The sequence below is a fragment of the Pezoporus wallicus genome, unplaced genomic scaffold (assembly GCF_028554395.1).
Source record: "Pezoporus wallicus isolate ANWC-B61680 ecotype Strahan unplaced genomic scaffold, APGP_CSIRO_Pwel_v1 contig_5767, whole genome shotgun sequence".
Taxonomy (NCBI): Eukaryota; Metazoa; Chordata; class Aves; order Psittaciformes; family Psittacidae; genus Pezoporus; species Pezoporus wallicus.
The window spans coordinates 3,933,361-3,957,764 of record NW_026640599.1 but is presented as its reverse complement, the minus strand read 5'-3'; the positions used below and the strand labels follow the sequence as shown (position 1 = coordinate 3,957,764).

Below are 24,404 nucleotides of genomic sequence, written 5' to 3'. Positions count from 1 at the left end.
GGTAATGTGCTCAGCTGGTATAAATTGGTATATCACCTCTGCTTTCAGAATTGATGTGCATCATCGAAAATCTATTAATACCTGGCAAGCAAACTATGTATCGTATCAGAATTACAAAAGATTATTGTAAAACGTTATTTGATAATAAAACTCAGGTATTTTGAAGCAAGTGAGGTTTCCAACAGTTTTGCCTTCTGGACAAGGCCCACAGCAACTTATGAATACTTCCTAGATAAATAATTTAATTGATATACCAGCATGACTGAATTCTTACTGTTGTACAGTAAAGAGTTAGCGTGTAATGCAGGATTTAAACTTCCAGCAGCTGCACCACTTAAACCTGCACATTTGGATTTTGTAATCCCTCCATCCTTCATTTTAACAATCAGTAATGGCTTAGCCCAGAGGGGTGGAAGCCTATATCTGAAGAAGATGCACTAATCCCAGGTTATCAAAGAGGGATGAGGAAAAAGAGTATGGAAAGTTCTTTACTGTGGGGGTAGTGAGGTACTGGAACAGGCTGCCCAAGGAAGTGGCAAATGCTCTATCCCTGGCAGTGTTCAAGGCCAGGTTAGACAGAGCATTGGGTGACATGTTCTAGGGTGAGGCATCCCTCACTCTCGACTCTATGGTCTAGAATGAGGCGTCCCTGCCCATGGCAGGGGAGTTGAAACTAGATGATCTTAAGGTCCTTTCCAACCCAAAACATTCCATGATTCTATGAAAAGCACTCTTTGGTCTGATGGTTGTGAGTTTCCTCAAGTAGTGTTATCGAGTGGCGAGTATATCAAGGGCAGAGTGGATGGAGCTTTGAGGAACCTGGTCTAGTGGAAAGTGTGCCTGCCTATAGCAGGGGGGTTGGAACTAAGTGATCTTTAAGGTCTCTTCCAGACGTAACCATTCTATGATTGTATACGCTGCATTGCAGAGAACAATTTCCTGTGCCGTCAGCTTTCCCCACACCTCACCCATTTTCTCACTGTTGCCCTTAAAAGGGTTGCCAACCTAGTATTCTATGACTGTTTGGTCAAAATGTCCGAGGCTCAGCCATTCTGTTTGCATATTGCTTTCTTTGCCAAAATCCATAGCTCCTGGTTCTCTGGTTGAAATTGTTCACTCTCCATCTGTGCTGCAGCTGGCAGTGTTTTGGAAGTTACTGTATGAGGACAGGACATTTCAACAAGTTAATCTAAATAAATATTCCAAGATGGACATTTATAGTCACAGAAATGGCTAAGTAAAACCAGAACCCTCCTTGGGAGAGTAGCTTCAAATGTGCATTCAGAAGCAAATTTGCTTTGTATAGTGACCCAAAGAAGCGACTTCAACCACAAATGCTGCACTACTGTAAATGAATGAAGCACAGTCTTGTCTTTGCTGTGATCTGTCAACAGAATTTAGCAATGTTTTCTGATTGAAGAGTCTCTATTACCTGCAGTATTACTTGCAATATTACTTGCACAGGCAAGAAAGACTGTTGCTTGGCATTCAGCTCTCAGGTTGTTCTCAATGAGTGAAGTGAACTGACAAGTTCTTAAGAGGAGCCCAGCTTGATGCCTTATGGTGCCACGGGCAGTGATTTTTGAGACTGAATGGATTACGTTTTAGAAAATACTTTTTTTTTTTTTCCTTGAAATGCAATTAGATCCATTATTAATGCTATTAAAGGAAAAAGGCCATGAATATATCTACTATGAAAAAGTACTTCAGAAATCTCACAGTGTCAACTTTTTCATCCATTTCTGTTTTGCTAAATGAGCTATACATATTAGATTCACCTCTTGCATAACTACTCTCTTTATACAGTGTGAAAATAACCCGTAATTGTAGAACATGACATTTTTATTTTTTTTCCAATGGATAATAAACTCCATTCTCATAAGCAAAGGAAGTTGCTAATAGATGGGGAGGGGAGTTCTTTTTACTCAGAAACCTGGTAAGCAACAAAAGATCTCTTTTTCCAAAATCCCACTGAATTAAATTGGCTTAAAATATCTGTATAAATTTATGAATTATATTTTTGATTAGCAAAAACGTGTCCTTTCATGTAAGTAACATAAAAGGATCAGCCATTCTTATAGATAATCACAAGGAAAGAAAGTGCTGAAAAATCCTATTTTTGTTACAGGCTCACTTCGACCTTATTGGCAGGGTACTGTCTGTGATTTGAAGCCTAATACTATAATAATAGTGTCATAAAACAGGCTTAGAAAGCTCAGGTACTGTTATAACTTTTACTGCATATAATATTAATTATGAAAAACATTGGATTAGGGCTTCACAATATGGTGACTATTATGTGACATAATATGAAACTGGTGGCCAGGAGTTCCTGAATATTAACTCCAGGTAAGCCATGAAAATTGAAAAAATACCTTATACCTACTTTGTGATACTTTTGCTTATGCTCAGAAACACCTGTACGTACCAAATAGACTTATTGATTTCCATAAGTGTAAAATTGAGTACAGGAATGCAGGAAGTAAATAATAGTAGCAGGATTAGCCTGCACTCTCTCTCTTCAAGTCATACCTGGTGTTGCTAACTGGTCTTGTGCAAAGCAAGGGAGCAATGTCAAAAAAAATTACAAAGTTCTCTTTCTTTCCTTTTTTTTTAATTTAAAGCTGAAGTTTACATATCCTCAGCATGAAAATTACTTCTTATTATCTTTTTTGGTTTGTAGAACCATGGTCTCACTTAAAGTGAAATTTAGGCTGTGAAATGGGCTATATAAAATCTGGGATTTCAGATTGTAACTGGTAATTAAATGGTGTTACTGATGACACTGCGGCTGAATTTCAACTTTATCCCAAAATTTCAAAAATTAGACCCTCAGAAGTAAAGCTCCTCAATTCTTGTCCAAAGTCAGTATATCAGTGCAAATACTCTTGTATTGTGTAGGCTGTGGTTCACTGACAGAGTCATAAAAAGATGACCTAATTTTTCAAATAGAAAAGTGTTTTTGGCATTAACTGAACCTGGAAGTGCTCATGACTTTGGAAAAACAGGTCATGTAGCAATTTAATATGCACTCAGGAGTTTGATTCTAGGCTCTTGGGCTTTTAAATATTCATCATGCTAGTCTTAATATATAGATGCCCAGAGAGTGATGTATGCATTGCAGTGAAAAATGCAGCAGACATATAAATTAATAAGTCTTGTACAAACCAAGTTTGTTTCTGGGAAAAAAAAAAATCCCCCCCCCCCTCCCCCCCCCCCCAAAAAAAAGAAACACACTGAAAACACAACAAAAAAACAATCAAATAAAAAGGCAAAAAACAAGCAAATAAAAAAAGACCCACACCAACAAACAAACAAAAACAACCCCCAAAAAAAACAAAACACCAAAACAGAAAAAAACCCCTCATCTGCACAGCTGCCTGGGTGGCTGATCTTCAGAAAAATAGGTAGCTTCCTTCACTTTGACAGTTGTCTTTTCAGTATGTCTGTTGTCTTGCTAATATTCTTGAGTGGAACTGTTGGAGGAGCAGTGAATTGTTAATCTATAGAAAGAAGACATTAAGTGATAATTATATACACAAAAGGCTGGGTAAAAGCTCAACAGCATTTATGACTTTGTGGTTTAAACATTTCAGAACTGCAAATTAAAGTAGCAGTCCATATTTAATAGCACTTTGACCTGATACAATCCTATTTTAGCTGATAATGTTTTGCCTGTTTTACAAGAGTGCTCTGAATATTAATTATAGTCTCAAAACTCACTGCAGATAGTATTTAGCATTATTATTATGAATTGTGCTCATAAGAATTTAAGATTTTACATTGCTGGGGTTGCATAAGTCTTTAGGCACGTTATGAATATTTCAGCAGTGTTCATGCCTGATATAACCTGAATCAACAGTTATTTCAAAACATTTATTTTTACAGAACATAGACTGTAATTAATCACATCTTTTGTTGGAGGTGAGGAGAACTGGAACTGACCTCAGACTTCTTGGCAGATCCCCTAAGCTTTAGCTTTTCACTGAGATTTCTCTCAATCTTATTTTCATATGCAGTTCTCTTTGTCTTTCCAGTGGGGTAAACTTTGAGTGTAAATGGTCATAGCTCCACTGCCTTCAGTGGAACTGTACCCGTTTGCCCAAGGTCTCTCTCTTCTTTCACTCTTTGATTTCTTTCTTTGCTGTTTCCTGCTTCTTATATTCCTTTGGACCTGAATATCGCTTGTATCCAAAATTCAAGGTTTGCAGAGCCAAACACAGAAGTGTTGTCTCAGTCTGTAATTTACTAAGGAATTACTTCATTGTTGGAGTGCACAGAATCACAGGTTCATGAGAAAGCATTGATAGTTTGTCCCTAGGAGTTGTTAACTTATTTTCCATGTGGATATGAATGCCATTTTTTCCTATGTTCAGCATTGAATAGCCTTCATTTTTCCAGTATTTCTGTTTAGTTTGAATATGCAGCACTCAAACACTCCAGAAGTTGGTGTTGCCTAGGTAATAATAGCAAACCACTGTATTTTCCATCCAATTTTGACTTTGGTTCTCATTTTTACATCTTGATAGACTTCAGTGAAATGTCAAAGTAGCGATAAATGGATCTTCGGAGATCCATTTATATTTATTTAAAAGGCTTTAAGACTCCCAAGGAATGCGAGTCATTTATCAAAAGGCTACTATGAAGCAGTATTTAATTAATAATAATTTAGAAATTATGATATATGAAATATCTATAAAATATAAAAAATCTATATAATATAGAAAAATAATATAGAAATTATATAAATATGAATATGTAAAGTCAGAACACAATGGTAGTAGGGAATCCTATAAAAACAAACAGTACTTTCAGGTGTATGTAAGCAGGCTACCAACTATTCATATTGCCCAAAGGTGAAAGCATTTCTGTGATAAACTCAATCTTATCAAATGGAAATGTCAGAAGGTGTGAAAAGCCTGGGCATATTAATCAACCAAAGTATGTCTTTGAGTTATAAACTTGTCATATAGCTACAAAAAAGGCAAATCTAGTCACAGGCCGTATCAGGCACTGAATTACCACCATTATATTGCTGAACTCTCATAAAGAATACCATAGTTGTTCTAGTCAGCCTTACTTCAGAGAGGTGAATTCTCACTGGGGCAGGTATGGAAAAAAGGGGAATTAACATAACCAGAAAATGACAATCTACTTCAAAAGACAGAAAGTGAGTGTTATAGCTAAGTGAGTGCTGTGAGTAGATACACTCTAAATAAGTACAGGGCACAAGTATGGGAGTGGAGTTGGTCAAACCACATTTACATAAGGTAGAAAGAAATGTTAATTTAAAAATTAAAGGATATTAACTGGTTATGAAAAAGTCAGATTTTTTCCAGCTGTCTGTTGAGTAATATTCTGGGCTTTCAATCGGAGATGAGGGAAAACTTTGGGGAAACAGCTTGTTCTCTTGTTACCTGCAGTTACAAAGGTAGGTGTTAATCGGTGAAGATCCACTTCACTCCTTTGTGGTATGTTCCCCACATTAAAAGACCACATAAGACACTGCTTACCTAACTACAAAAACATGTTGAGACAGAGCATTTGGTGACCTTCTCACTTGAAAAGTGGAATATAAATATGATGTCTTTGTTTCTGAGTTTTTGCCATATTACAAAACTAGTAAGGCAAAGGTACATGTTCATTAACCTTTAGCTAGAGTGGTGCCTGTGTTACTGTTAGCATTAGTCTCTATGTTAGACCCTATCTACTGCTTTGGAATTTAAAAATTTCAAAAGGTACAAGTTAAAGCAGGCCCATGCCTTAATCCGTGGGGTTTGTTGAGACCTAATAAATAAAATGCAGTTTTGTTGACTTGTCATTATTAAAGATGCTGCTGGAGGAAATAATGATAGCCAACCTTTTGACATAATTGTTTCAAGAATGGACCTGCGTATGTGTTGTTTAAAATCTTTGGTCCCTAATACCTCAGTGAACACTTGGATTAAATATAGGGTGTCAGAACAATAACTTCTCTGAGACTCTAATCCATCTAAACCAATCTAGACATGCTGTACCAAACAACAAGCTCCCAGTGTGAGTTCAGATCAGATGGGTCATGTGAAGTTGATCAGCTATCACCCAACTGGTGTGACTGATATGCAGAATTTATCCTGGAGGTTTGTAATCCTCTTTCTCCAAACAATACCTTCAGCTCCACACCTGAACCATGCCCTTGTGACCATGGATGAGGGCTAAACAGTACCTTTTATGGTACTTGTAATCAAGAGCATCCAGCAACAAACCTCCACTGTTAAGCCTTCAAAATCAGCTTTCCATTCTGCCACATGGGCTGTGTGACCACACATGTGTAGATGTGCCCAGCAGCAGACAGAGGGTTACGTTTTGGTTCCCCGGTACAACCTTGGCATTTGGGTAAACAGCGCACACTCCTTTGTGCTGAAGCACTTCTGAGAGTCCCTAGCCTTTGTGAAATGTACCCCACACCCTTCCTGACTCCAAGTGCCATGTGCATCTCATTCTGTGTTCCTACAGCTTGTACAGCAGTTTGTTCAGCATTCTTTCTCTTCACTTACTTCCCTTTTCTTTTCTGCTATTTCCCCCTCTTGCAGATGGACAAAAGAGGAAGAAATCATTAAGAAAGAAACTGGACTCATTAGGAAAGGAGAAGAACAGAGACAAAGGTAAAATAAAATGAGTACATATTTACTGCTTGAGTATTTAATTTTGCATATGAGATTTCGCTAGTCTTAAATATGTACTTTCTGGAAAGGAAAATGTTACTGAGCTGATGTACTGCCTAGGTATTTATTTCAAAGTTGAAAAACATGTTTTATTGTCTCTGTCATTAATATAACCCAGATCTTTTCAACTGAGAGGTTATTTCCTGGGAGAAAAGGAGAAGTTAAAGGACGGCATCTCTTCTTCATTGTTCTTTCTCCCCAGTGCATAATGTGGGATCTGGTTGTTTACCAGAATTTGCACTCTCCTTGTTCAGTTTGCAAAGCACACAAAATCAGCTCTAATCAAGCAAGTCAGTTGGTTTGCATTTCTTTTTTTAACCTTAAGTATATAGCCCATGTTTAAAATATATAAATGCTTCAGTGCTACTGATCAGTTGGGTTTTAAGAAGACTCCATGTAACGTGAATTTACAGGTATGGTTGTACTCTTTTTTTTAGACACTAATCAGCTTTATGGGCTGGGTCCTAATCCACTGGATTTGGCCTGTAATTTGCAGCCATTTAAACTAAGTCTAGATGTTGAGACCTGGAAAGTGCTGCTGAAATTGTGGTTTTCTGCATGTAAGTAATTGTGCATCTAACTTTGTGTTCCATCCTGGAAAAGAAGTTCTGAAAAGTGTTAGTAAAACACAGTTTCACAAGCACACACCCGCAAACATACAAATTTATAACAAGAGAATTGATTTGGTTGTTCTGATGTTAGTACTTGTAATCAAGTTTGGCAGGATGGGACTTTGAAATTCCATTGAAAAAATGAACATGCCCATTTGAAAGTTACTTTAGATATTTGTCAGGAAGAAAATGTTTTCCTTTTAATTTTTGTTTGGTGACTTCATACATGGGATTATTATTTTCTTGATTTAAAAATGGCTATGGAAAATATTTGCATTAACCTTTCTAAAGCTGTAAGTCCCCTGACATATTTGTTTGGATAAATCCAGTGGCCTCCCATGTTGCATTGCTTGTATCAAATCTTTCATTTGTTATGAGAATTACACGATGTACGACTGAGCCCACAAGCAGAAGGAATCTTTTAGGAAGAGGTTTACTGATCTTACAGCATTTCTACCTTTGGGAAAACTCTATCTTGTACTGCTCCTGTAAATGCATTGCATTTGGCAGCAACGTAATGAATCAGTCATTATGTTGCTTAGTTTTCTCCTTGTTTTTGTTGTGGGTTTTTTTCTCCCCCCATAGTCTTCCGCACAGTTAAAAGTGCAAAGCAGCATAGTTCTGTGTAAAACCTTCCCCGCTTTTCATTGCATTTGCTAGATACTGATTTTCATGGCCGTCTGTGGGTTTCTCTTCTGTATCACTTCTTGCTTTTTGTTTTTAAAATGTTCTCTCTCACAATTTTTTGATGCTCTGAGGGTTTTTATCTTTTTATCTACCCCCTTGGGTGGTACAACTTTGATAATATCCTTTGAAAATTTCTATTTAGAAACTCTTTCGAGAGTTTAAATACATTTTGTCCTTTTGTTCTCACTTTTTTCATTGCAGTAGCAGTTCTTTTAGGAATAATGAACTGATTTGATAATTCACCAAAGACCAAATTTTGCTGTGTCACCCAAACCTGGTGGATCTTTGGAATTGCACTTCCAGAACTCTTAAAATGCCTCTTTGGTGCTTTGAGAAGTGATAGTTTACTTTAGTGATGCAGATGCTTAACCTGGAGTTGTGCTTTATTTCTCTAAAATCTCAGTTGCCAAAGATGTTTCAAACAATAAATTTTCTAACATTGCCTTGTATTGTTTAGTGAATTCCTTGTAGCCTCATTTTATTTCAGCTGACCTCTGTTTCTGATAATTGCACAACTGCACTGGTTGAGTACTTACAGATAATATTATTTTCTGCTACTACATTCCTGTTCAGAGACTTTTTTTGTGTGTCTACCTTGTATGATAGCACATATACTTCATTTAGTTAGTATCTTTGGGGATGTACTTTCTGTTTTTATTACAGTGGGTTTTCTGAGGGCACTTTCCCATTTAGGGCTCAATAGTTGTCCACAGCAAAGGTCATCAATTTTATAATTACTCATCCCTCTATATATTTATCTACTTCCTGTTTTCTGTCATTGCTCATATCTTCTGGTTAACTATACCCAAGCATTTTTAAAAATCACTGTGCTGATTCTCTTAATTTTAATTCCTTTTTTGTTTTCTTTATTTTTTTAACTTCTTCTCACTTCAGGCCTTTCAAACATCTACCCATTTGCTTTTATCCTCCTTCTCTCCTCTTCCATTGTCTTATTCTCATTTATAAAGATGGCTTACATATACTTTCCATGTATAAAATGTTATAGGACTAACTCTTGAGGGGAAGGTAACCCAGCACTACTCAAACAGCAGAATCTATTTCTCTCTTCAGGATGTCTGCATTGACATGTGCATCAGGTTTGTCGGCAAGTTTACAGAGCACCAGGAAATTGGAAGGAATCAGGTTCCCACCATGTTGTGTCAGCAGAGTGAAATGAAACCCATGCCAGCTCTTATTTGTTTCCAACAGCAAACACAATAGGCAAAAATAACCCAGATAGCAGCAGCATATGGCCCCTGGCTTCTCAGGGTTTCTGTCCATGTTTTTTTTCTGGTGTACACTTCTTTGCCCTTCTGAGTTATTAAAGATCATCTGCCCCACAGATACGTGCTGAGCAGACTCTTGATCCATGATGGTAGGGGGGATGAGCAACCAGACAAGGTGCTGCGTTGTGCCATGTGGGACATTAGCCTGGCACAGTTGGTGAAAGGCAGCTGTTCTCCTATAGAAAGTAGCAGCACCAGCATCTCTTCTAGCCTTAGGAGTTAGAAGGGAAAGTTGCTAAGCTTTCAGGTGACGAGCTGGATCTGGAAGGTAAAATGTAAGGCCTCGTTCTGCAGGTATCCATAAGGGTGAGCCTGCCATGCTCATGTCATGGCCAAGCCCACCACTTTTTCTGAGCAGTACTCTTCATGTCACCCAGAGTCAGTGTCTGACCTCCGCTTGGTGAGTGCGTGTCACAGCGAGCTGGAAATATCATCCTGGTCCATTACATGGTGGTTTTTTAACAGGCCTTTCTACCATTTGTTTTATAAAGAGTATCTTCTGTTTCTGGGCAATCAGTCCAAAATAAAGACTCCACACTGAATGTGTGTGCACTCACACAAAAAGCTGGGAGGATTTATTTACCCCCCTGGGCAGGTCCATAGTTCTCATGCCCAAAAGGAATGTCTTCCTTCTGTTTCTTTTGCGGTTTGGGGTATTTTTTTCAGTTGATTTTTCTGATTTTTTGGTGGGTTTTTTTTGTGGGGTTTGTTTGGTTTGGGTTCTTTTTGGTTGGGGTTTTTTGGTTTGTTTTTTTTGTTGTTGTTGTTTAGGGGTTCTGTGGGGGGTGGTTTAGGGGTGTTTTTTTCTGGTAGCCAGTCTAGATGAGAAGGAGATAGTGAGACCAGGCTGCAGGACACCAGAGGGGAAGTAGGGAAGCCAGTTTCACACCGCTTTATACAGATGGCTTTCCTTAAGTCAAACAGCATTTCTACCCCTTCAGCATCACTTTTGTAAGCACAGTTGCCGTTTGAAAAGTATGTAATTTATTCCAAACATTTTGACTGGGAGACCTTACATAGTAGGGCAAGTAACAACTGAGGGGCCCATGTTAGGTCTCGTCTGGAGTGCGTCCTACCTGAAAAGTTGTTTTTCAATAGCTAGGCTCCTAAAGATTAATCCTGATGATCACGCAGCAGTGTGTGATTCTGTATGTGGTTTGCAGCCAGAGATCACTGAAATGTGCCTGGCACAGGAAGCCAAAGAGTTGGGACAAAGGCCACTGTGCTGATCATGAGGGAAGTACGATGGAGGCCTTGCTTCAGGATGCACGAGGCATGAGCAGTTCTTGAGAAAGAGCAGGGAGTACTTGCTTCCTTGGTCTTGCCTGAGAAACCTTCTCCTTTAGCACTGACATGCACTGAACTGCCTTAGGGTGTAGACTTCTGGAGTTACTCTCTCTGGAGAGGTACCACCTTGCTGCAATTTGTGCCCAAGACTGTACTTCATCGCACCCCACCAGGTGGCTGCACTTAAAAAGCATAACCAAAAGGATATGGTATTCATTTCTTCTAGGGCTGTTTGGAGATTTAATCTCTTCATTTAGGACTCACTCTAATCCCTGGAGTTCTTACTCTTGTAACATGACATCTTATTTAGATGGATCAGTCAATGGACCTATCTGTTGAGAGTTTCCACAAACTGTTATTCTTTTGAAGACCAGCAAAGGCACCAAAGTAGAACTGAATGCACTTTAAATGAGATTCATATTTTTATTTTGCCCTTTTTAACAAGTACATCTGTTGTCATCTCATTAAAAGGGGAAAAATTCTAAACTAAGTGTGTTTTTCAATTTTACATCACTGAGTGACTCACCAGAGCATGATATAGCAAAACTTGCTGGATGTAAACAGACAAAACAGGAGAGCAAACGCTGCACCCAGATATTTAAGTAGTATTTTCAGCTTACATCATTCAGTGTCTTTGCTTTTTTCTACTCAGCCTCTTTGTTATTAATGGCCATCATGATGCTCAATCTTGCTGTCTACATATGTCTCTAAACATTTGCTTTAGCTGCTGAGAAACAGTACTCAGGCCAGAGGAGCAGTAAAACGTCTGTGCTGCTTGGAATAAGAAATTCTCAGGATGCTCTGCATGCTGGCAGCTGGGTACTGTTTCCTTACAAATCCACTTCTAATTTTGATGTCAGCAGAAGAGTAGACTTTTGTCTGTCTTCTGCCAGTGATACGGGAGTCAGCGTAAGCATGCCTACTTGGAAAGTACACACAGGCATTCCTGAGAGAGGCACCTCCCAGAAAGGATATGTCCTAGAACTTTTTGTCAGTAAACCAGCTCCATTTTGCCTTGGTTCCAGTAAAACCTACAAGTGAGCTAAGAGACATGCTCAGAAATAATAATCACTTGTTACGTGATTTGTTCAGCAACTGAGACGCATCCATTTTGCTGATGTTTCTATGTGGAATGTAAATACTTGACAGGTTCATCTGTGAGGCCTTAGCAGAGCTGCTGTGTATGCTGGAGTTCCTGAGAAAAAGCCTTCCTCTGTGGTCTTTCCAGATACTCTCTGGTATATGGAGGTCCCACAGTAGGTGTTTGATCATTCTTTAGTTCAGAATTCTGGAAAACATCCTCTGTGTTTACTTCCCAGCCATGCTCAGTAAATTTAGAGGTATTTTTCAATGTTTTCATTTGTTCTTTAGTAATTCAGCCTATCATGATGTCAGTATGCCTTGGCGCAGCCTAAAGGGAAAGCTCAATGGATGAAGTTGGTTTTTTTTAATTACAGTTTATCAGAAATGTGCTGCCCTTTTTTTTTTCCTTTTTTTCCCAAGCCTTTCCAGCACCCCACTGTGCTTTGTAAAAAACTTTGAAATGTTTCTCATGCTCTCTACACATACAAAAGGGGTTTTTTAAGCAACGCTGTCATATTTTGTACTAAAGTCAACTAAAATGCTGAAGAACCTCTTAATTTTTAAAATGTAAAAAACAAAGACATACCCACAGCAAATGCTTAAGTGATTGGGAAGGCTTTATATCAATCCTTGGAGGTCAGAGAGCTCCAGATAGCTGGGGAAGAGAGTTTCAGATGTAGAACTGATCCTGAGAACATAGTGTTATCTTGAAGCAGTGCATGGTTTTGATGAGCTGTCAGATGGAAGGAGTTTTGCTATTTCCATTATGGATCAAGGTTTTCATATTCCTTATTTTCTTGCTTTCATCGTTCTCTATGGACCTAAAGTAATTAATTTCCATTAACAAAACAGTTGCCCAGGCTGGCTGGATGGAGAGTTTGGTTTAAAGGCCCCTCCCTATTTAAATGTTTCTTTTAAATCATATTATTCTCTGAGCTGTCTTCCATTCTATTCCTCTCATTTAAATAGAGTTAGTACAAAGGCCTCAGTAGGTCTTGATCACAAGGTTCTTAACAGCATAAAACCAGCACTTAAAGTGCTAAGGAGACTATCCAAAGTTGCTGTAGTGTGTGCTGTTCACTTCATCAGCATTGAAAGCCTCATTAAGGTCTAGAGAATACACCTCACTGGTTTTTAATAGACCATTATGATTTGTGGGATGGAAACCAGAATTTTCACCAGCTGAAACTTCAGAGAAGTCTTTGAAACTATACTTAGATGGGGTGGCATGAGGCCAAGTAGACAAACTGCATGGGTCAATGTTCCGGATGTCTCATTTGATTAACAAAGAAAAGGATTTCTGATCACTGCAACTCTTATTTGATCTGGCTGGGAGTTGTTCAGTGTCATGCTGCTTTTTATTAGAAAATGCTGATTTACCACTACAGAAAGATTTCTTAGGAGCATATCAGTTTTGATCAAAATTTTTGTTAAGAAACTTGCCTCAGCTGCAAGACGGATTTTCTGGTAAGACAAATTATGAACTTCTCCAAAATGCAACTTGTATCCTTTGCCAATAAACACTAAAATACAAAATGGATCAGAAGTCAAGTCCTTATGTGCTGCCAGCCCAGGGTATGAGTCTGTGTTTCCAACCTGATTGTGCGGCCTGCCAGGTTATTTCATATTTTTATATGGTGCTTTCTACAAAATTTCTTTTTAAACTGCCCACTCTTCTAATTGAGTAAGTGATCAAATTTTTATTTGGTCTGCAGAAAGTAACTAACTTGGTAGCTTTGGCGTTCAATGGGTATATATACAACAGACCAAAGTTTGAGCCCCTGCTCTAAGGAACATTTCTTCATGCAAATGAAACCCCTCTAGCAGAGGTGAACCCCAGTCTACAGTAAACAGTCAGTTGGTGCTTTTACCTTAATTATGAGATGAGAGCCTCAAACCTACATGTCTGAGTCAGTGCCCTTTCTCTCCATCAGTGAGTTGCAAAATTCATTGCACATTTACAACTCCTTTGTTTTGGGGTTTTGGTTTGTTTTTGTTGGTTAGGTTTTCTGTTGTTTTGTTGTTTTTTTTTTTTTTAATCTGAAATATCAAAAGAGCTAGCATTCATTTTAATGGATGTGAGATTACTTGTCCAAAAAGGAAATTGTTGGGATTGAATACTTCTGAAGACTGGTGGTCAAAACATGTTCACCACCGCCCCCCACAGGCACACTAGATTTGGTGGGAACTTAAGGCTGCAGCCAGTCTGCAGGGGGTGCAACCAATTCTCTTAGTTTCAACAAAAGAGCAAAAACTTACTGGTTTTGTGAATACTTTAACGTAATTAGCACTGCCAGCCAGCATCACTTCCATCTGTATTTAGGCTGAAAATCAGCCAGTTGGTTTTCATCCAGTTCCTCATCTCTGCCAGACATTGAGAAATCGGGGAAGTGGTTCATATCCTCTGAGGAGGAGGCCTACAGCAAAGCAACCTAGAGTAGAGGCTCAGAATCCTTTCGCTGCTTCACAGGCACATTGAGCAAGAACAATTAAAAACCTGGCATCCCACACCTGAGAGCTTTCAAGGAGGAGCAGCAACTACCTCAAAATACCAGCCTTTACATAATGAAGTCAGGGAGAAGGTCTTTGTAATGAAAGTATTTCAGTGAAGCACTGATGAGATCCTACTGTAGGACCAATGGCATCAGCATTCTGTTGGGCATCACTGGCTTACATACTGCTGTCCTATCACAATTGGACGTATAAGTGGCTGTAAGACAAAATCAGAAAAATATTTAATGTTCAGGATTTCATTTGGCTCAGTGGCTTTTCTCAGGAAATGTTGTGGAAGGACAGTTAAATAGGGGTGCTGGAGGTATAACAAAGTACACAGATAGAACGACAGAAGGGGGAGACATGTTGCCTATGTGTGTTTCAAGTTTATGTTCTTAAATGTTCTTTGGGAAGATAATCCAGAACAGTAAAAAATTAAATTCTCATAATTCTATGGGCGCACTCTGCTAGGTACACGAGGGACAGGTCTAACTCTGGACTTCTGGAACTGGCAATTCCTGCATTGCTTGATACCCATGTAATGATGTTCTTTCTTCTCCTAAATTAAATGCAGATGTTTTTAGATGTCATTCTACTCACAGGTTGCTTCCAGACTTGCTTGATATGTGAGGCTCTGCTTCCTGATTTAATTTTGTCTAGCCACCAAAGTTAGCTCATGTCTAACATTTCATACTTGTAAAGAGCAGCAATTTTACTCACCAAATCAGAACAACAGGCCCTTGTCTCTTTAGTGCGACAGGCTAGTAACGTCCTCATTCGAGAGTCATACTCTTGCTTTCAATATCTTGCTTTAATCTAACAGTAATGCAAGTCTAGATAAAATTTGAAAGTGTCATCAAAGCTGTGGTCAGGTACTTTAAGTCCCCAGAGGGGCTTCAGCCTTTAATCATTTAGACTATTGTCTAAAAATCAAGAATTCCTTTTTTTTGCCTTTTTTTTTTTTTTTGCTTTTTTTTAATTCTTTTTTTGATACATTAATGAAACAGTTGCTTTTAATATCTGGTGCTTTATTTTTTCCTGATACAGTCAGGTCTGAAGCTGGAACCTAGTAGTAGTTGTACCCTTTTTCATCAGGATTAATAGAGTCAATAGCTATTTTTTCATTTCATTTGATAACAAAAAGTTCTAGTTGGCAGTCTGGCACAATGGCTTTGGTTCTAATCTGAGGCAGGTCTAGATTTGAAACTTCAATGTTAGTTGTTGTTGGCTGATAGAGCATTTTTCTTGTTTTGTGTAATATTTGAGCATTTTACTTTGAGACCAGAAGCATGTGCTGGTTTTGTACATTACAGGTATATTGATGTGAGATGGGATGATGTTCATTTTGATAATTGAGAGGAACCTGTATTCTCACTTATTTTTGTATATCTATATATATTTGTACTGTTACAAAGGACCTTTATACTGATATACCACTATTAAACTAGTTTAATCTTACCAGTATGTTAAAGCAGTATAGTTCTTATACATATCTTTAAAACCATATCCTTGGAGGCTTAGTCAGAATAGTGTATGCATTTACAAGCTCCCTGTACAGGTAGATGCATACCTTCCTGGCCTGTAAGGAGACCCATGCACATTCCTGTACCTCTTGACTCTGGTGCCTTGCAGCATTTGTGAGAGAAATCTGGTGAAGTGGTCTGAAACGTGAGGGTTGTATCCAAAGGTACTTGACTTGCAGTTGTTATCAATAGAAGTTAAGATCTCAGATCTACTCTCAAGTGATTTTTCCAAGATTCTCTGTGGTATATCTTGCATTATCCAACTGGAAAAAGGATTAAGGTACCATGGGCTAAAATTACCTGGCACATCTCCTCTATTGTTTTATAATTTGAATATTATTATTATTATGCAGTCCAGTACCTCCTTGGAATTATTATATATTTAAAGGGACTTTGGATTGTTTTTCTGTTTAACAGCTTAATACTCAATTCTTTTTGTGCTAAATAAATATCAGATGTTCAGTAAACATTAATTTTGTTGTTGTTGCAGAATTTGTTCCCCAGGCTTTTGGAATGCCCTTGTCCCAAGTGATTGCTAATGACCGGGCCTACAAGCTCAAGCAAGACTCTCAGAAGGAAGAGCAAAAAGATGTTTCAGATTTTGTGGCCTTTCTCTTGCCGTTTGGAACTAAAAGGCAGAACAAAGAACTTTCAAGCAGTAACTCATCTCTTAGCTCAACCTCAGAAACACCAAATGAATCCACTTCTCCAAACACACCCGAGCCAGCGCCACGAGCAAGGAGGCGTGTAAGTAAACTTATCACATTATGGTGCATGCCAGTATGTCCAAAGGCTCTAGCTGGAGCACAAAAAAAACCTGTTGTGTCTGTGGGCTGTGGGGTGTTTCTTCTGTCATGTTCAAACAGTGATTTCTTTTTTAGGTGGAATCTAGCCTGGTCAATACCAGAAAATTCTAACTGTCGTAGAAATCTTTCTCTGGTGCTGGTGGGAAAAGGTCATATGATCTGTCCAAGTCTGTAACAGATAGCAAAGTGCTAGAAAGATTTTTTTTTAGATTCTTCCTGTTCGCTCCCTTTATCTGCGTCCAGTCTAGGTCTTTTAGATGTAACAAATTCCGTCCATCTTCAACCTAATTTTTTCAGCTGGGCAAGAAACAAACCTATGTGATTGATATTTATATATATATGTTTCTGTTAATTTAGCTCTACAAACCTGGAAATAAATCTATTAATCCCTATCCTAGTATTAATAAAAATCCCCATGGTCTAATTCTGATCATGTCCTTGGTGGTGAGTAAGAAATTGTCAGAGTATATTTGTACCAGGCTCTTTGAAGGATGTTTCTGTATACAGGGCATGAAGATGCTTTTGGCAGCAGTGTCATGGTTTGGGTTGAATGTTAATCCTGCCTGTCAGATAGGTACCTGGTAGACCATTTTTTGTGGTATTCTGTATGCTCTGAGCTTTCCAGTTTTTCAGCACTGCAACTACTAACAGTAGTAGATTTTATTTTCTTTTTACCATGGGATAAAGATTATAGAATTACTGCTTTTTAATTTCATTTGCAATGAATGTTAAGTAATTTAAGAAAAAAAATTGGGTACAAGAGCAGACCTTGGAAAATAAAATATTTTCTTATGATCTTCACCTTCTTTCATCCCTAGGATAAAACCTGCTTCAGAGACATGCTATGTAGGGCCCTTCAAGCCAAGGTGCTAAGATGGGTAGAACAGGAGTAAGTTGAAAATTAAGAGACGATTGAAGAGCCCCGTGACCTACCTTCTTTCCCTCTAGTTGTCAGCTGAAGTTTGAAATGTCTGCATTCTGTCAGCAAATAGTTGAGGGCATGATATTTGAAGATGTTTGCATTCTTACATATGCATAACACACAGCTGTTGACCTGTCCAGAACAGGAAGTTGTGTTCAAATAAAAGTGCAAACTACGCTTGAATGGAAATATGAAGGGTAACCCACCAACTTCTTTCAGAGGATAGTGACAAAGAGAAATTCACCGTACATACCCATTGGCTTCAGAACCTGTTTTCATGTGAGGGAAAGGTAACTCATGTGTCCAGATATGAGTCATCTGATGTTCTTTTCAAGTGTGGTAATATCTCTGACATGCATTTGACCAGCCAGCAAGCAAAAGGAACCTGGACCCTTTGTTATATCCAAAGGCTCAAGCTCCACCAGGGCCAAGTTCCTTGATGCTTGGGGAGGTGTTTTGCTTGTTTGTTTTGGGTGGGTTTTTTTGGCGATACTAGTACTGCAGCTTTCAGGGTGTTGAATTTGAACATTTAGTCCATACTCACGAGGATGCAGTAGCACATGGTTCACCTACAGAAAAGTAAGAGTAGGCGAAGGTGGGCAGTGTGACATAGAGAAATCTGGCATTTTCTCTTGAAAGTGAACCTCAGTCATTCAGTAATGTACTTCATGAATTGTCAATTATTTAATATTAATATCAACTCACATCCCATATCTTGTCTGGTTTTGGCCTTTATACTTCTGCTTATCAGTGTACTTACTCTACTCCCTTGAGATTTTTAGGGGATCATAAGGAAGCTTGCACTTTTATCTCTTGGGCAATGTTTCACTGTTTATTTTCAACTATGCCGGGGTAAATACTTAAAAAAAAGTAAGTACATGGAACTGATACAACCAGTTTCTCACACAAATGCTCCGTAGACAACTGGAGTCCACTTAAATTGGAGGGAATGTTCATCACTACCATTTCCTTCTTTGCAACTGTACCATTCACTTTTGTGTATTCCGGTGAATCTTCAAGCACTCAGCTGAGGCTTTCAGTTAGGGACTGGTATCCGTTATTGTGCAAAGGTAATGCCTAGTAGATGGAACTTGATTTTTCTTTGGCTGCTGGGCACTGCAGTCCATGGTAGCACTATGTCTGTGTTAATAGTCCTGGAGTAGTGAGCAACAATGTGCATGATCTCCTGCATCATTCTCCAGCAATCATATAGGTCTGGCTGAGCCTAAATTAGTAGGTCTGGCTGAGTTTGAACTGGATCCATGGAGTATGTTAGTATTGCTTTCCTCTGCACTTCGAAATTTAAAATCAGAGCTGGTCTGGGCTTGATATTGCCAAGCAGTGCTGTACTTTAGCCACTGAGCTCAAGGTCACTCTTCCTAAAGCCAGCTCAGTGTGCCAGTTAATCCACAACTTTGATAAAGTGCCCAAGGATAATGGTGAACTGACTATATTTACATCTATTTTGGGGATCTGAATCCGACTTAAGTGGCCCTGTGATAATAATGGTTCATGAGGTGAGGATGTCCTGCAGGAAGGGAAGGACCAGTAAAGGCAGAGTATAAAGGTCAGCATCTGTCATACAGGAACTGCCTGGGAGCTGCAGCAGTGAGGATGGTGTTAGGGCTTTCAATGTCAGTCAACTAATTTTGATGTCTGAAACCCCAAACTTGTAAAATAAAAAAAAATTGCAGTTGGAATTGTACAGACATGGATCACAGCCAGAGATTCTTGTTTGATTTGGGGTTTGGTTTTTTTGTGTGTGTTTTGGTTTGCTTCCTTTTGACAAGAAATGGTAAGGGGAATCAAGCAAATGTACTTCTGAGACACATCAGAAATCAAGATCAAAGATGCATTCTTAAGGGTCCAAAAAAATCTAAATACTTCACTGTGTTTTACTTATAAGTCTTCCCTAAGTTCTAAGAAACAGAAATGTACCTGATAAATTAGATGCTTTTTTTTAATTAAAAATAAAAAGATATTTTTAACTAAAATTTTTCTAATTAATTTGAAATCTCAGTGGACTTTGTATGAGTTGCCTATGAGTCAGAAATCTTTGTAAAGTTCAGTTGTCCAGGCTGATGGAAGAAAATACTTCTAGAGCTTGAAATTCACCAGCAGTTGTACAGTTCTCATTTAACAGACATAGAGATCTCACCAGCAGACTATGAAACAGCTGTCAGTGGAACAGTGTGCTTTTAAGAAATTAGATTTGTCAGCAAAGTTTTGAATGGGAATATAAATTCTCTTAGGATGGTGTGCTGGATCCCTTTACAGTGTATTTTATGTTATAATAAAATGTATCCATTGTTTCAGAAAGAAAGAAATTTACAGTAGATATTTTAAATGAGAATTCCAATTGATTTTTTTAATTTTAGCTTTATTAATATTTAATATTTTTGATGCCCTCTAAAATTTTTTTGCCTGGTAGGTGAATCAAAAATTGAGGAAAATGGTCATTTTGAAGTGACAGTAATCTTGAGGTTTGAAAAACAAATCTTGTTTTTCTAGACTGAACACTGAAACATGCCATAAACCTCCTGCTGCTTGTGCTGCTTTATCCTGCAGACTGCTTGAACTTCTGTGCCTTGCTGTAATACAAACACAGTTTTCAAACATTTCATTGGAATTTTAATGATTCTAAAATACTAGGATACATGAAGTAGAATTATCTATAAAATATTACCCCTCTACTTCCCTGGTCTGTCTTTGGTTTGTGATAAAGTGGGGATTATCTCAATCTCTGCAGTTATATGTATTTGTGTTGTTAGTTAACTGTGTATGGTGTATGGTAGTAAATCTATTTGCATCATTTTCACTGATAATATGTCCCAAGCTACAGAAGAGGGAGGGAGTCAGGTTTAAAAATGCATATATATATATCTCCATGTGCATAAATATTGTGCTGCTGAGGTGCACATGGACCATGGTTCATCCATGTCCTGCAGTATGTGCAGGCTTACAAAAATGAAAAAGTGTGCCAAGTGAATAAGAAAGCATTTAGTTTTTTCAGTATCTAATTTGCATTTGTTGTAGTGTGGTAATAATAGCATTGGTACCACTGTGGTTTTCTCATCCATTACACTGGTATTATAACTTAATTACTTTACAAAACCTGTGTAGCAAACTGTATTTTTTATATTAGGTTGTTTAAAATGCAGGTAGGCAAAAGTCTTTGTTAGATAAGATCCTGTGATGTTTATATATCTTCAGACCTAATGATTGTTCTATGTGTGTGTATTTTACAGGGTGCAATGTCTGTGGACTCTATTACAGATCTTGATGACAATCAGTCAAGATTGTTAGAGGCTTTACAGCTCTCTTTGCCTGCAGAAGCACAGAGCAAGAAAGAAAAAGCAAGAGATAAGAAACTAAGTCTGAACCCTATTTACAGGCAGGTTCCCCGGCTTGTAGATAGTTGCTGTCAGCACTTGGAAAAGCATGGTAAGAATATTTCATTTTCCCAAGAGTGGCAGATATACTTTTGCTATCCTATAAATAATTGCACATTTTGAGAAGCAAGTATATGCTTCCAATTGCAAGGACATCTTTGACAGTAAATTGCTTTCCTTCCTAATTTGCCTCCTAATTCACTTTTGCTAAAGATACTGTTTCACAAATAATCACATAGATGACACCTTCCCAGACTAGTGATCTATGCTACAAGCTTGCAAACTGGACCATACAGCATGGGGGAAGAGACATTTCTTAGAGGTTGTTCATCTCCAACTGGAATGCTCAGTTCTGCAGGAACAGCTCATCATACCCCACAGGTGCAGGAACAGCTCATCATACCCCACAGGTTTACCCATACCTTGAGAATGAAAGTCTAAAGTGTGCCAGTCAGCCTGGAATCATTCTTCACAAACGAGTGGATATTAAGGTGAAAGAGTTAATTTAACTGCTTATACTACAGTGCAAGACATAACTGGAAGCATCATTTGAAGATACAAGCTCAGAGAAAGAAAAAAATCCTATGCTGAATTACATTAACCTCCAAGAAGCTTTTTCCTGTTCTCTACAAAGCTTGTGGGCCGGCTATGCAGTTTGTCCCTGGCTGAGTCCTCCTGACCAGCCTCAGGATCAGGCCTGCTCTCTCTGAGGCGAATTACAAGCTTCTGCCAATATTCTTCTCATGTCTTCACGATTGTCTAGACACAAACCTCCCACCAGCTTTATGTAATGCAGAAACAATAGTTAATCAAGGTATCTATCCAACATCTCTCCCAATGTATCTTAGTCTTGTAAAGATTTTTAATGAGAATTGAAATAACTTGACCACAGCAAGACAGAGCTATTACATGGCCAGGTAATAAATAAACCATTAAGTAATGATGATTGCAACACCAGATGATGCATTTGACGCCTAACTTGATCAGAAAGAAATCATTTACTGACTCTGAATGAAAGGCTTTCGCGGATGAGGACTGCGATTTAAACAACAATGCAAAGCTTTTACAATACATAATTGAAAACTGTATTACATACAAATGTATAAATGAACTCTAGGAAAAAGAGTCATTGTTAGCCTTTTACAGAGATAAGATACCATAGCTGACAAGTGATTGTGTGGATGAGTAAATTGAGATGAATTACTTCCTTTAAGCAAGGGTAGCTGAGTTTGGAGAACATAAAAGTGTTTAAGTCAGCCAAAAAAGCTATCCAGCTGAATATCCTTTGGATACTGTGATTTTATGTCACTTGATCATCCAGTTTTTGCCCAATATGAATATCTCCTTCTCAGGTGTTTCCCTGCCAATGTTCCTGAGTTTACTAAATGTTATTTCATCAGGCTAATCTTTTCTTAACCAAAGATAAAGAATATTTGAAGGGAGTTGTTATGTTGTGACTAAAGGGCATAATCTTACCTGATCATCTGTGCTGAGTATCTGCAACTCCAAGCACTATTGTGAAGCTACACGTCTCTAACAAGCAAGTGTAGCCTTGTTGCCTACAAAGGGCATTTGTTTTGCGAGGTTATTTTATATCTCTTGTAAGTAAGTAGAGAAAAAGAATGTTGCGGAGTGGCCTTTGTTAGACCATAAACCTTTCAATTTATAGACAATTTCATTTTTTTGCAAAAAATGTGTAACTGTGCAAAATGATATTAGGTACACAACTGCTTGAGTCCCTTAGCATTTCTACTCACGTTCTCATTGCTAAAAACCATGTCACCTCTAAGGTGGCATTTACTCTGAAATTTTTTACTTTCTGTTACTTGGCAAAGTATGTCCACTCAACAACCATGTTATCAATTGCTTGATATTCTGCTATCTCTATAGGGCTAGAAGAAAGTTTGAACTGATTGCTAATGGAATACCAGGCCACAGCCATTTCCAGTATCTAAATGACACAAGATGCACTTTGAAGTACAACGGTAGTTCTTTATAAGCCATTATAGGATTATATAATGGCTGTTCCTATCCTGTAAGCTGCACACAACTCCCAAGTGGAGCTCTTCCCTCTCGTAATCAGCCGGAGTGCCCTACTTATGTCTCTTTGAGGGAAGCTCTCAGCTTTGTCTTTACAGGCACTGCAGAGCATGTGGGTAACCCCCAAAACAAACTGCTTCCTGTATCCAAAGCCATAGCTCAGTGTGCCAAATTATTTAGTTATTTTATTGCCTGTTTCCTTTGGTGTCAGTCCTGCAAGTGCCACCTCATGTCAGTGCCTCGCAGAGTAGCAGTAACACTACTAAAATGGCATCTCAAGAATCATCGACTAGAGTTGGAAAGGACCTTAATATCATCTAGTTCCACACCCCTGCCATGGGCAGGGACAACTCACACTAGACTATGTCACCCAAGACTCTGTCCATCCTGGCCTTGAACACTGCCAGGAATGGAACATTGCAACCTTTTCCAGTGCCTCACAACCCTCACGGTAAAGAACTTCCTCCTTACATCCAGCCTGAACTTCTCCTGTTTTTGTTTGAACCCATTACCCCTTCTCCAATCACTACAATTCCTGATGAAGAGTCCCTCTCCAGCATCCTTGTAGACCCCCTTCAGATATTGGACCCCTTCAGATATTGTAAGGCTGTTATGAGGTCATGGAGATGTCATTTTGCAAGGTTAGGTGATGGGACACCCTTAAAAATGGCAGTGAATAGTTTCTTATTTCAAGACAACTGAGTTTTGCCTCAGCAGTGTATGTACAGGTATGTAGATAAATACAATGTGGGATTTTTATTCTTTTAAATACACATAGCCCAGACAGCTTTGGTTCAATGCAATTTTCAGCAGAAAACTAAACAATAAAACAGTTGTCTGATGTGCTACACTTGCAGGTCTCCAGACAGTAGGAATATTCAGAGTTGGAAGCTCAAAAAAGAGAGTAAGACAGGTGAGTTGGTACGCTTTTTCCCATTAGCTATGATACCCAAACAAGCATGATACCTTTCTGTTAAGTGGTTTCCTTCCTATCTTTCACCTGGTGAAATTCAGGCTTTCTGGGTCAGTGACTTTATTGGGGTTTTTTTTTGATGGCGACTAACAGGCCATCTTTTACATCTGGTGAAATACTTGTCAGGTTCTCATCAGGTTAACAGTCTGTATGTTTTGCTTTGAGGTAGAACAGGGTTGGAGATCCAAATAGACTACAGTGATGAAATTTTCCAAAGGTTACACCATAGGGAAAAAAAACCCAAGCTTGGCTGCTAGTTTCATCTCAGCTGAAGCTCCCAAAGTAAACCCAAACTGTAAATCCTTTTTTTGAAAGCTCACAGTATGAGGAAATATGCAAGTACAGAACGATCTCTTTGACCCTCAGATTGCTGCTCACAAATATCACCTTTCTTTTACCCCTGTTAAATTTGAAGGTCAGGGCAGACCCATCCAAGTGCTAGTCTCAGCCAAATGTTGAAAAACAAAGAGAGTGTACAGTTAGGCTCCAGAGAAAAAGTCAGAAGTTGGTGTTTTCTCAGCCTTAGATATGACATCGTTATTCCCATAAGTTGGAATACCCGTTGAATTAGAGCAGTAGAGAATAGTGCTTAATGGC

General features: G+C 38.5%; 1 protein-coding gene across 3 annotated transcripts in view; it reads left to right on the top strand.

Annotated features, from left to right (window-relative positions):
* Positions 1-24,404, top strand: part of ARHGAP6 (Rho GTPase activating protein 6) — a 327,191-nt gene that overhangs the window by 279,326 nt on the left and 23,461 nt on the right. For all 3 annotated transcript variants that reach the window (XM_057419576.1, XM_057419577.1, XM_057419578.1), the window contains exons 3-6: positions 6,573-6,644; positions 16,165-16,421; positions 20,651-20,846; positions 23,692-23,747. In XM_057419576.1, coding sequence (XP_057275559.1) covers positions 6,573-6,644; positions 16,165-16,421; positions 20,651-20,846; positions 23,692-23,747 — 581 coding nt within the window. The remainder of the gene's footprint in view (positions 1-6,572; positions 6,645-16,164; positions 16,422-20,650; positions 20,847-23,691; positions 23,748-24,404) is intronic.